Consider the following 13,239-nt stretch of genomic DNA (forward strand, 5'->3'; position numbering starts at 1 on the left):
CTTCAAATATCTTTTGAAGATACTCAGTACTATCGAGACTAAAAATACCAGAAAATATTTATAATTGAGAAGCTGACACCAGGGAGTTTTGCAATTGTTGCTGATCCATTTTCTGTTGTTTCAGCTCTAATGATGATGATGATGATCATGTGCTAAAACACACTAAAAAGCACTAAAAGGATGTTGCCACAGTATTGTTCTTTATTCATATTGTTTCTAAATTAAAGCAAAGTACAATGAACAGTACAAAATAAAACAAAATATATTCATATATATACAATATAAAATGGTTCCGTTCAGAACATTTAAAAAGTACAATAGATTGTGAAATAATTAATGAGGACTTTGATATAAATTATCCATATGTAAATTTAGTTTTCCTTTAGTTTCCTCATGACCAAGAGAAAAATAGGTTCTTCTGCTTTTTCTTTTTGTAAACGCTGTGTTGGTCCAACCTCTTGTCTGGTCTGAGAGATTGAACCTTTTAAGCTTGGCACCATTTTATCAATACAAGTAAGCAGCTCATGAAAAACTACCACAGCAGCACAGATATGACTGTTTTTTTTTTTTTTTTTTAACTAAACCGACAGAGGGAAACAATTCTCACATTTGAAGGAACCATCTGTGATATTTGCGCGACCTCAAGTGGCTCAGGCAGTATTTGTGAACATGAAAAGAATCTGTACCAAAGCTAGAAACTGGGAAACCAAGACTGGAGTATTGTTATAAACCAGAAAATGTACCCTCATCTAGGGGGGGGGGGGTACAATCCTTCTTTGACTCTTAGCAGTTTGTCTCAGTGGCGGTGTACATCTGTGCTCTGTTACAGACTGAAAGACAAACCTTTTTTCCACTTGTTTCTAGTTGTGGCAGACAAAAATCAGTGTTCACTAACCCACATGAAAACCAGAGCGTTCAGTGGCATTCCTTATTAACAGACACTGAAGACTTAAAATTGTTTTAGCATAATGGACAGTTGGATAGATTGTGAAATTTCTGACAATCCACATGTGTTGGGATTCAAAGACACATGTTTGGTTTTTGTGTAAAAATCAGTTTTGTTTGCACAAATGTAAAATCTGAACCTGTTTTACACATTGTAAAGTATATCCAGGATAAATTTGAAGCCAAATGTCTGTACACTCTGAAAACTTTAAGAACCCCTGAACCAGCACATTGCAGGTTTCAACATCTTTACTAAAATGCTAAGAGAGTATATTTCTGCACTGGTGAGCATCTAATGACTCTTGTTGTGAATACAGTTCCATCTCTGGAGCTACAGTCACCTGCTTTACCTGCACAGTCCTGCAGTGACAGTTACCCATATCTAAGTAGCACTAAACACTAAGAAAAGGCAGCCTGGCTGGCCTGTTGACAAGCAGCAGTTCAGAGCAGCTACTGGATATACAGTTGTTTGCACTGCAGCCTCTTTCTCTTATGGATCCTGTGCATGATCATGTGGAATATATTGTACAGCTAACAGCGAAGCAGCCTTTCTGCCCGGTGCTCAGTCTTGGGCTCATATATATGTGTGTATATATATATAACAAGGCATTGGGCATAACAGCACAATGGATTGGCATAGGGAGGTACAAAAGCATCAAATCATGATTATGGCAGTAGAGAATATGGCACACGGCAACATGTCAGTTAAATACAATATATAATAAGTGCAAAACAAGTCCGCTTATGACAAAAATGCAGGAACAAGAAATAAAAAACAGCAGTTAGAGAAATGTCAAGTATGCTGCTGTAAAGTTATGCTGCATTTCTGAATGAGACAAAGCACAGAAATGAACAATATTTCACTTACAGTCACATCAACAAAGGGTCCATGTATCAATGAGTTTTGCTTAGAGTTGGCACTAACCTTTAAACATCACCTCGTACCGCGGTCATGACTGTATCGAAACCAGCTGAGGGGAGGATGTGGACTGCCCAAAGTGATGGATCACGTTATTGATAGGCTGCTCCTATTCAGCTCATGCCATCCCTCACCATGCCTTCCTTATAGTGTGGAAATCAAATACGTCACTCAAAGACAGCAATTAAATTACACATCATGCAACCTGTCAGATCCACTTATCAAAGGAAGATATCCTGTTAGCTTTGGGCTCTGGTGTATCCTTGCAAACAGCCATACATCATCCTGACACTGGGGGTGTTGTGATGCAAGCGCCAATAGGATGGAGAAGCACATACAGGGTTTTTTATGAAGAGTGCCTCCACTGTCGGCTGTTGTGTCTGCCGTCCCTCCCCAAAAACTGCCACATGCTGTCAACCAGAGGATGAGAGTCAGGCCTCTATCACTCCTCTCCTTTAAGGTGAGCTGCTGCCTGAGCACAGGAGAGGTTTTCCTCAGACATGATGATTTTTTATTTTTTTTTGGACGGTGTGTTGGTGCTGTGGTCGGCTCAGGCTCAGGGCCAGGAGATTTGGCTCACAGAAAAGTGATAAACTACTCCTGAAAACGTCCCTCCACCCCAAGAGGTGATTCTAGATACTTCTCATTCTCTCTTATCTGCTTTTTTTTTCCGGAAGAGACTTGTAACAAATGAAACACTGGACATTTCACTTCGCATGAGGAGAACCCAGTGGAGTATCATTTTCATTTTTTGTGGTTCAAGGGTGACAAGAATTCACAAGCCTTGGATTTTAGTCCTGCGTGTACTACCAGGAGGGGTAATATTCACAGTTAATGTGTTCTACAAAAGCATAGCCATTTACTAGCCCTTTTTACAACCCTTCTGGGTTCCTATGAATCTTAAGTTAAAGAGGCACATTAACCTCCTCTCAGGCATCCTCTTTATCTTCATTATAGGCTAACAGGGTATGTATGCATTATTCATCAATGTATATTTGCTATCTCAAGCAATAATATTTCCTAGTATACACAAGAGTTTCCATCAAGGATACATTACTACCATGTATTGGCTGATCTTTTCTGTTTTTAATGTATCTGAAAATGGCTTATTCTGGCTATTTCACACCAATCCCCTCATTTACCACAGAGTCTTCTGTTACTAGTGACAGTTTCATGTGGAAGCAAATGCTGCGGACTGTATTTATGATCAACTATCAAAATTGGCAAATGCATTTTTTTTTAACCAGGCAGCCAGTGGACATTCAAATGAATTATTGATTGAAAGACTGAAAAATGGAACAGAGCATGAGTAAATGTAATTGCTATCCTCGCCTCAGCTTTCCAAAAGCTTGGATCACTCTGGAGATAATATATGACAGAAGCCCTGTCCATAATTTGTTATTTGCAAAAGAAGAACTGCAGCGATGTGTCCGCACACATTGCTGCTGGTGCTGCTGCTGCTGCTGCTGCTGCAGGGGAGAGTCTGGAGATGTGGGCACTTGCAAAATGAAGCTGCATCAACTGCAAACGAGTTGGTGAACGAGTTGCAAAAGCGAGTTCAGCTACATGAAAATATCTCAAACAGTTCAGGGTCACACAGTTTGTTTTCTCCCGCCTCACCCGTTGAAAGTCACAATGAAAAAATGATGTTTGATTGCACAAACAAAAAAATTAAATAAATAAAAATCAACTGAAGCTACCAATCAGGAAGTTTCAAACCAACAAATACCTTTTCCCTCTGCTTCCGTTCTCTCTCTACTTAGTTCTTTCTATGGCTTATTTTGTAAAGCACTAAAGATTTATAAAATCAAGTGAGCTTGAGTCGTTGGTGGTCACCTAACAAACCAGGGGATTTTGCCTCATAGACTACTCTTTCAGAGGATCAAAGCCATACAGGAGTTATCAGAAGAACAACAATCATAGCATTAATTTTGCACCATTTGAAACTTTTCTCTTTTCCCCTCAAAGAGGAAAAAAATACAAATAAATATACTCTCGGTTATGAACATACAATATACACATCCACTATCAAATGAAAAACGGGGACAACTTAATAACACTCTTTTTTTTTTTATAGGTACATTCCTTTACAAAAGTATACAGTCCCTAAGAATGAGAAACTGAGGTATAGACTGGGCCCGACAGAGAGACCCCAATGCCCTCTGGGACACGAAGGTCAGAGGTCAGGTGATGACACATCCGCGCCCTCCCCAGTTCAGTCTGTCAGAGCGAGAACAGGCAGAGGCCAGTATGTGTGTGTGTAATATATATATATGTGTGTGTGTGTGTTTCTTCTCTTCAGTTTGTCCACATTGACCTACAGAAATCAGACAGTGGCTGCTTTCAAAGACAAAGAGGAGAAGTGTGTGTGTGTGTGTGTGTGCGTGTGTGTGTGTTTGTCCTTGTCTCGCTGAGAGCCACAGAGCATGACATGGCATATTTTACATGGTGCGCCTAGCAAGTTGGTGGTTAACATTTGACACAGCAACAGGAGGAGTTTGCTTGCTGAAGTGATGACCATCCAGGAAAACTTCAACTGTTTTATCTCTTTCCTCCTCTGTCATGCGATTTCCCATCTTCACATCTTGTCTATGTCGTTTTGAACTATGTTTCTGTGTCCACAGTGTAGGTATAATGTTATGGAAATAACAGAGAAAAACTCATGTCCTTTAACTTTTAAAGACCCCATGAAGCTGAAAATGACAGTGATGCCTCTAACCTTAAGGATGACAGAATCCACATTAAAATCTTTCCTCCGTTCTTCCTACACCTGCTCTGCAAAGGAATTTCTTTATCTGTTTGCACTCCAGGCAATGAATTACAGCTGATTTCTTTTGGCTGGAGACCCTATTCAGCAGCTCAGTTTGGAGAAAACATTTTGTAAGTTGTTTTTTCCTTTTATGTTAGCACGCCAGCAAACTCTGCAGCAAAACCACAGTGACCCCTACGAGTTACAGCAGGGATGTGAAATCAAAAATTCATATCAACAATAAGATTTCATTGGTGCTTCAGTGTTTTTGTTTATTGCTGCCCCTGGAAACAAATGTGCTCTTCCTGAAATTCTTCTTTAAATCTTCCCTCACAGCGCAGCCGAAAGTCTCCTGCCTTGAAGTGAAACACTGAAACCCTGTTGGTTTAAGGGACGTTGCTGCAGTGGATCCTCATCTCTGACCTTTACGAGAGATGGAAAATTTCTCTAAGCATTTTGCCAGCACATATTCCTACTGTTCTGCTCCCTTTAATTGCTTTTCCTTTTCACCAGAGGCACATCTCATGAACTGTGGTTCTTCTTACTTGAGGTCTTTACATGTATGAAAGATTTGCTCAAAGAAACGACTGATGAAACAGCCTCTAAAGAACAACAAAAAAACAAAGCGCAGTGACTAAAAGCTCACCGAAAGGTTAGCGCTGGTAATGTGGATGAGATTTCAATGTATATAAAAAGATATATTGCTCCTCAAAATGGATCTGAGGAACTTTCACCTGTACTTGTTGCTACTGTAATCCCTCTTTAATAAAAGAGACATATTTCTTTGATTTGCAAAGTATCTGTAAAAAAGGATTCTTGGTCGATTTTAGTTTGAATGATCTGCTATCATTTCATTTGGGTCTAACTTGAGAGGAAATGGGAAAGTTAACAATGGTCAAAGGGGGGGAACCTTTGTTTGGAACAGAGTTGGAGTCAAGTGTGTACATGGAGGAGGGCCCGGGGCAGGAAAAGGAAAGGGAGGGTGGGGGGTTATCATCAGGGAGGAGGCGGGATCTGCACCCCTAGGAGCTCGTACGCAAAGATGTTCCAGAAGATGGCGAAGAGGAGGAAGGTGATAAAGGAGAAGACGATGACCCACCAGGAGCACTGTTTCTGCAGGCTCTCCTCGTAGCTGCGCAGGATCAGCAGACCCATGCTGATGCCGACCACGGCCCCCGACAGGTGCGCCATGAAACTGGGCTGGGGCCCTGAGGACGGCAGCGGCGGTGAGAAGCGGAGCCAGACTGCTCGACCCACCTCTGAACTCACTGTGGAAGACAGAAGAAAAAAACAAAACAGATTCAGCTAATTCAGGCTAGACTAGGATCCTGTTTCTCCACAGCAGCTTAAAGGAATAATTTGAGACTCTGAGAAATACACTTATTTAATTTCTGGAGGGGAGTTAGATGTGGACACTGATAATATTCTCATGTCTGGACTATAATTATGAAGCCACAGCCAGCAGCTAGTTGGCTTAGCTTAGCATAAAACCCACCTACTTTAGCTCCAAGCTTGCCAATTAACACACTGTACCTCATTTATTTAATCCAAGCTTTAGCAGTGCTGCTAGGTAGATTTTATTACCTTTGGACAGAGCCAGGCTAACTATCTACTGGCTGTAACTATAACAGACAGATATTCAAATGGCATCAACTTCCTCATCAAACTCTTGCCAGAAAGCAAATAAGCAAAAATGTCTAACTCCTTCTTGAACTGATCTACGATGCTTAATCTAATCCAGACTAAAATGATCTTGTTAGAGGTAGGGTTCTTAAAACCCACTTAGAGAATTTGTGAATCTGAGATAAAATGATCTTGAATAGCCCTGTGCTTTTATTTTGAAATAAAAGCAACACTTGTATTCATTCATTTGTTTAACTCACTTTCCTTCTTGAAAAGAACTGATCACCTCATGTCAGTGCATAAAGATGAGCTATACTGTGTATTGTAGTAAAATGTTTTATCACAGTCTGTGTCTGCAGCCAAAGAAAGGTCACAAAAGGATTTAAATGGATATTTACTCTAAAAATTGCTTTCAAACATTATATGCAGCTGTTTTTTTCCCCCAGCTCTTCCAAAGCCTCTACAGCTGAATAAACAGTCAACACTGATAACATAAAACCAGAGTAAATGTTAATTCAGTCTTCACAGCGGCTCAAAGGAAACAATGCGTCATATTTTATTTTGAAATGCTGCATCCCTTGTTTGTAAAACACTGAGGAGAGATATAACGCTCCTGCAGAGACTCCTTGCTCTCTCAGTTCGGGGGCGGCAGGCTCGGGACAGATGGAGGGAACATATTGCTCACTAATGAAAGTCACAGTGTATCGGTCCTCGTGTGGAGAAAAAGGACAAGTGGTGTGACTCAGATGCTTCGAAAACAAAGCAACGTGTCCAATCAGGGAGCCTCTTGCTCTGAGCCATTAACTGTGATAACTTAAGTAGCATGTCTGTTCCTCAGCTTCAAGAGGTTTTTTAAACCCCACTCAGATGAAAAGTACTCTGTTATTATACTGAACTGTGAACAGGTGTGCAGACATTAAACATGCTGTAAGGATGAAACTATGAATTTATTCTAAATAAAAACAGCAGGAACAGGAGCGTGTGGGCTCTGAGAGTAAACGTGGAGAACTTACTGCAAACTAGCGCCAGGATCATGCGGAGCAGCTTGTACGGACAGCGCATCCCAGCCCAGTTCTGCAACACAGAGCAGAAGTGTCTCATCAGCACAAACAATCACGACACAAACTACCATCCCATATAGGAGTATGTCAACAGCCCGGTGGGAGGCACCTCACTTTCTATCCTATGGACATATTTAGACCAGAGAGGAAGACAATCCATATCCATACAGGAGCGGAGAGGAAGCAGCACTTACACAAGACAGAGACGCGATTATACACCTGGCTGCTCTCCACTTACTGGTTCCAACCCAGTGGCACATTAATTAGGGCTAAGATAATTTAACAGAAGGGGAGAATGGGCCAATAAATAGCCCTTGAGATTCTTCAGGGAAAAAAAGAACAATGGCATCCTGACTTAGAATAACACATTTACTCCCCAGGATGAATAATTGCACCAATCATGTCCCTCCTTAAGTTCCTGGCTGTGGGAATATGACCCAGCAGCAGTGTTTTTACCATCCTCTTAAAGCAGAATAAGAAATGGTAAAGGCCATGCAAAATTTAAGAGTAATGTACAGTATAAATAAAACCTGCTGTGGCCATATGTTTAAAGCAAGTGAGAAGTGGCAGTGCTCCTGATGTCACAATATTTCTACAAATAAATGATTAATATTATGGAAGGGGAGAGATCAGCGCAGCAGAGCAAAGGAGGAGGTCTGAGCTGTGTGTGATGTGATGTTGCTGCTCTGCGATGGGAGGCAATTTGCTCTGACGTGCCTCCAAACTCGCAGGAGGAGAAGGGCAATCTTTAACTAGAGGACAGCCAATCCATTTTGTCTGTTACAGATCTTGTTATCGCACTGCTGACGTTGAAATGCTGAAGGAATCTGACGTGTGTGTGTGAGAGGTGCAGGAGGTCACTGAGGGGCTGAGAGAAGGAGCGTTCCAGTGTTCAGAAGAAAAGGGAGGGACACTTCGGGTCATTTTGCTTTAAAAGAATCGAGAATGATAAAAGTAAAAGATTGTAGAAGTTAAGTTAAGTTTGTGTACTACATGGTTTCAAGATGTATTCTGACAATGTCATCAGAGCTGTGTGACTTCTAGAGAGTCACGTCCACAGCAGTACTTGAAACGTCACTGAACCTGAAAATGTCTTTTGAGCAAACCAGGATGATGATGGTTGATGGCAGCTGGCCAGGAATTTACAGGGTCGAGACTGGACAAGGTTTCAAGATTTCCCTTTAAAAAAAAAAGTAGACAAAAACTCATCAGAGCAGAACAAAGACGTGCCTTAAAGGATTTCCCGACGACGAGCGTAACCGACCAAATAAACTGTCTGTTAGCTGCTACAAGCACACACAAGTTTTACAGTGACGGAGTCTTCGCTTTGAGCCCGTCAGCACTCTTTGATTTCTATCCCTGCTGGCATCTCCACTGCCCACAGTGAGCAGCAACATTAGTTAAAATGATTCGTCAGATGTAACACCGCCTCGAGAGTTGAAGAGGATGTGGAAGGCATTTCACATAGAAACCTTGTGACAGAAACAGACACAAATAAATACAGGAGGAAAAAAAAAGGCCTTCACGCAGCATCAAGGGAACTCACTGCCTGTTTTTTTTTTGTTTTCGTCAGCGGACATAAATAAACATAGCCTTAATAATTAATATAAGAGTTCACATGAGATTCATTGATACAGATAATGAGAACAGTGAAAAAAAAGAAAGATTTAGCAACATGAGATGCAGGAGGAGGGTCCTTGGGGTCTGCTGCTCATCAACAACCTTCAGCGAAGGCTTCTTCATTTTGCTGATGACTGAATATTGTGTCTAGAATATTCAGTGGCGTTGCTGGGCAATGAAAAGTGTTCATCGCAATGATGTGGTCCTACTGCAGCAGGAAAAACTACTCCAACTAGCATCAGCAACAGACAACAGTGAAGCCCGGGATGGTGGTGAGAGTACGAGGTGGTCCCTGCCTGTCCTGCTCACACCATGTGGACGGCTCTGACATTTCATCTCTATTGAAAACCGTTTTTACACCTAACAATGGAGGCGATGGTGATGATGATGATGATGGTGATGATGATAATGGCAGTTACCATGACGACGTTGGCCAGATGAGCTGAGCACAGAGCGTAGACCCCCCCGGAGCCCCCCACCACTGGAGCACGCATGTCGGTGATGGACACTGTCAGCGAGCCTGCAGAGACACAGGGAGAGAAGGAGAGAGAGACATATTAGGAACAAAGACGTAAGAAAGAGGGAGAAGAGAGAGAGAGAGAGAGAGAGAGTGTGTGTGTGTGTGTGTGTGTGTGTGTGTGTGTGTGTGTGTGTGTGTGTGTGTGTTGTTAGGAAGAGAGAGAGAGAGAGAGCAAAGGACAGCATTTTAGAGCAGGGGGGGGAAAAACAAAGGGAGAGTCAGATTACTCATCACACAGCACCACAAGTCACCTTCCCCGGAGCACTTTTCTAAAAATCTCTGTGTATAAAATCACAGAGGCTGTGCTACATCAGCTGACCTTCACGTGCCCTTTCAGTTTACACCCAGAAAACATGACACACACTCAAACACACACCCATGTTCTGTGTTATGAACAGCACTGCACAGTCTTTCCTCCATGTAAGCAGTCTGCTTAATTGCAGATGAGTAATTATATCAAAATGGGAAAGAACTAAAAGGGAGTATGTCCCTAATTGGATTTTCCTTGAGGATGCTACAACTTAAAAAAAGGAGGTCCATTTAAAAATGATCTTTGATCAAAGTAAGGCCAGGAGAACACGGCGAACCTTGCTGAAGAGGATAATTTCCAATTTGTGTGCTCTAAAAATGCTTCGTGTTATATTCATGAGCAAAGTCTAATCTGGGATATAGATGTGGACAGAAGCCAGATGTGCTGTTACAATATGAAGAATATAGTGGTGAGAATGGGATGAACATTATGACATGCATTACTGTAGCATTTCTCATAGTATGACCTACAGTACTGTTAAAGGAAATTCCACCTGTAAATAGTCTACAAACTAACAATTAGCTACCTTCAGGAAGTTATTTGGTGCTGAGAGATGAACTTTTCTGGTGTGAGCACTTTAAGGCTCTGCACACAGGTATTTTTAATAACTCAAGTCAAGCTGAAGCAGCTTGGAGCTATGTTCAAAATTATGTGATGTCACCAAACTCATAACAGATAATACAATAACAACTAACATAATAATAACTGATACAGTAATAATAATGCTAATGACAAGTGATAACAATAATAAACTGTCCCGCCCCAGGTGAGTGAGGGTGCAGTCAATCAAGTACAGTCGGTACACGCTCCACACTGCCTTGAAAAGATGTCTAATGAGGTAACAACACTTGAGTGGGTGGTGTGTGTGGGTTCTTTAACCCTTGATTTGCTGCATTTATAGAACATAGTTTTCTCTGCCACCAAAGATGGTTTCTTGCCATGAGACAGTGGTGGTGATGGTCATTTCAAGAGCTTCATGCAGCCATTGCTGGATTTACAATACAAGAGGTGTGAAGACGATACAAGTGCAGTACTACAGTGAGTCACTGTCGTAAAGTGATGAGACAGGCCTGGACTAGCTGGTTAGCATGCTAACTTCAGTAAAAGATAAAAAGTGACAGAGCTAGATGCAAAACATATAAAAATATATGGAATAGTTTGATATCTTATTTGCTTTATTGCTGAAAGACTGGAAACAAAGGGAAACAGCTAGTCTGGCAATAAAATCTGTCTACCAGCATCTTTAAATAAATAATAACTAATTAAACCCTTAAATTTCATTTGTTTAATTGGTACAAAAACAGAGGTGCAAAAACAAACAGCAGGTATTCCACACTACTTTGTTTCTATACTAGCCTTATATTTACTGGACAGACATGAGAGCAGTATCAGTCTTTTCATTTAACTCAGCAAGAAAGTGAATATGCATATTTCACAAAATGTCAGACTACTAAGTGTACTAAGTGTTTTGGTATCTGACTCAATTGTCGACGTTCAGGGAATATTGCAGTGGGATGTTTGGCTAGTTATTAAAGAGAATAACAAATATACACTAAACAAACAAAAAGTCCTTGAAAAGGACTTTAAATAGGCATCTGTTTTTAGCAGTGTTAAAGCATTTAAAGGTGTAGGTGTAATCCTGAATGCAGTACACCTGGTGCTGCACTACCAACAGCATTGATACTCTGAAGTAGGACAGAATTCCAAGCAGGAGAAATCACAGTGGCAGTTGCTTGCGAGGACAGCATCAGCCACTGTTAATTATGCAAATGAGCTGATAAGGGAAGCGGAGAGGGCTGATAAAACAAAACAGCCTCTTTTTAATCACAGTTGGGGTTTGCTGGAGTTGTGATCTCAGATCTATAATGCATGTTGTAACATTCACATTCTGTGTGAGTGTGTGTGTGTGCGTGCGTTGTGGGACAGCACAAAGTAAACATAGTCTTAAAGAACGCCTTGTCAGCCCGTGGTGGCAGTGATGATCACGGAAAGACAGATAGTAATCAGAGCGTGTTCCTGAGTCATTCATCTCTCCTCACTCCGACACCTATGGACTATTTTATGTGGATTTATGGGGCATATGAAGGTTGGTGCTTCAGCTAAAGATTTCAGGAGATTCACTGTGCCCCATTTTAGTAGTTCTACAAAATTGCAATTACACAGCGTAGCATACAGTATGTGGTCTCTGATCTCTTCAAAGTAAAGGAAAAATTGAATTGGAGCAACTTCGGCAGCATCAACATCTGAGTTTCTCTTTTAGTCTTTCAACTTTTTTTGTAGTTAATTTATTACTTCAATGCATTAGAGTTAGATATTGATGAAATATTAATAGAATGATATGAGAGATATCATCTGGGGTTTTAGTTTTTTACTGGACTTAAGGATTCAGTACAATTAAGTGATACAATTTTAGGAATTTACTTTACTATTTTAGCAGTGTGATATTAACATGAACAACCCTTTTTTTTTCCCTCTGAGAGACAAAATCCCTAACCCTACGTTTGGATTAAACTTGCAGAGTAAAGTGTGTAGTTGATGTGGAGGCACTGATTAAAAATAGATATTTTATATCTGATAGGTTGTAGCTGACTGAGAAGACAGATTTTGTGTTTTCTTACTTTGAACTGAAGTAAGTGGACAGACTTCTACCAATGAATAATTAATAAATTCCTTTAGTCAGTGACAAAATCACAACTACACCTGATTTTGTCAGTGACAAATCACAACTACTAACTGATTTTTATTTTTATGAGGGCAGTGCAAAAATCTGTAAACAGCACTGATATTTTATTGCTATATTAAGACAAGTGTTTAAGCATATAGTTGACAGCAGACACAGAGCATCATTAACATTCATGTGGAAGCACCTTTCTGGCTGCCAATATTCACAATAATATTCACTCTCCCTGTAGCTCTGTTTTGTTCACCAACAACTTCTAAAGAAAACTATCAGACCTGCTAAGTGCTAAATGCTCCACTATGTTCACCAGCCAGTTGTTAAGTTTGGCTGCATTTGCACATTGATGCTGTGAGCAGTCAAACTAACTAGGTCCTTAAAGCTGAGGGGAACTGTAGAGTCAGGTGATGGATGGACCCCTTTCACATTACAAATAGTAACTAGTTGCCAGTGTTACTGTTAAAATAATGGTTAGAGCAGCTTTAAGAGCAGTGAAGTAGGCTGTGGTTACTGAAATGATAGCTGACACCAGCCCAGACCACCCCTCCAGTGGAGACACTTGTCAGGGATGTGACACCACAATCTGTGGGTGAAGAAGAAAAGACAACCTGAGACCTCCGGCTCAGAGGAAGAGACGGGCTCCACAGGGAGGATACAAACTGCTCTCTCCTCCTGCTCGCTCTGCTTTTGGTGAGAGGCTCCAAAATACAGTATGAATATTAAACAGGCCTGTCATGTGGGCTCCCCTGCTTAGGGGGGGATTTAAGATTTAGGATTCTCACACTCAGCAGGAGCTGAGACGTGAGGTGTACGAT

The 13,239-nt window shown here is 41.0% G+C and overlaps 1 protein-coding gene across 3 annotated transcripts in view; it reads right to left on the minus strand.

Annotated features, from left to right (window-relative positions):
- Nucleotides 1–181: 181 nt before the first annotated feature.
- Nucleotides 182–13,239, minus strand: part of rhbdl1 (rhomboid, veinlet-like 1 (Drosophila)) — a 54,264-nt gene continuing 41,206 nt past the window's right edge. For 2 of the 3 annotated variants that reach the window (XM_051066184.1, XM_018681800.2), the window contains 3 exons: nucleotides 9,337–9,437; nucleotides 7,250–7,310; nucleotides 182–5,881 (listed from right to left, as the gene is read on the minus strand). In XM_051066184.1, coding sequence (XP_050922141.1) covers nucleotides 5,610–5,881; nucleotides 7,250–7,310; nucleotides 9,337–9,437 — 434 coding nt within the window. In that variant the 3' untranslated portion in view covers nucleotides 182–5,609. The remainder of the gene's footprint in view (nucleotides 5,882–7,249; nucleotides 7,311–9,336; nucleotides 9,438–13,239) is intronic. The other variant, XM_018681801.2, reaches the window with a different exon arrangement.

This window comes from Lates calcarifer, linkage group LG23, assembly GCF_001640805.2.
Source record: "Lates calcarifer isolate ASB-BC8 linkage group LG23, TLL_Latcal_v3, whole genome shotgun sequence".
In the NCBI taxonomy this organism is placed as follows: Eukaryota; Metazoa; Chordata; class Actinopteri; family Centropomidae; genus Lates; species Lates calcarifer.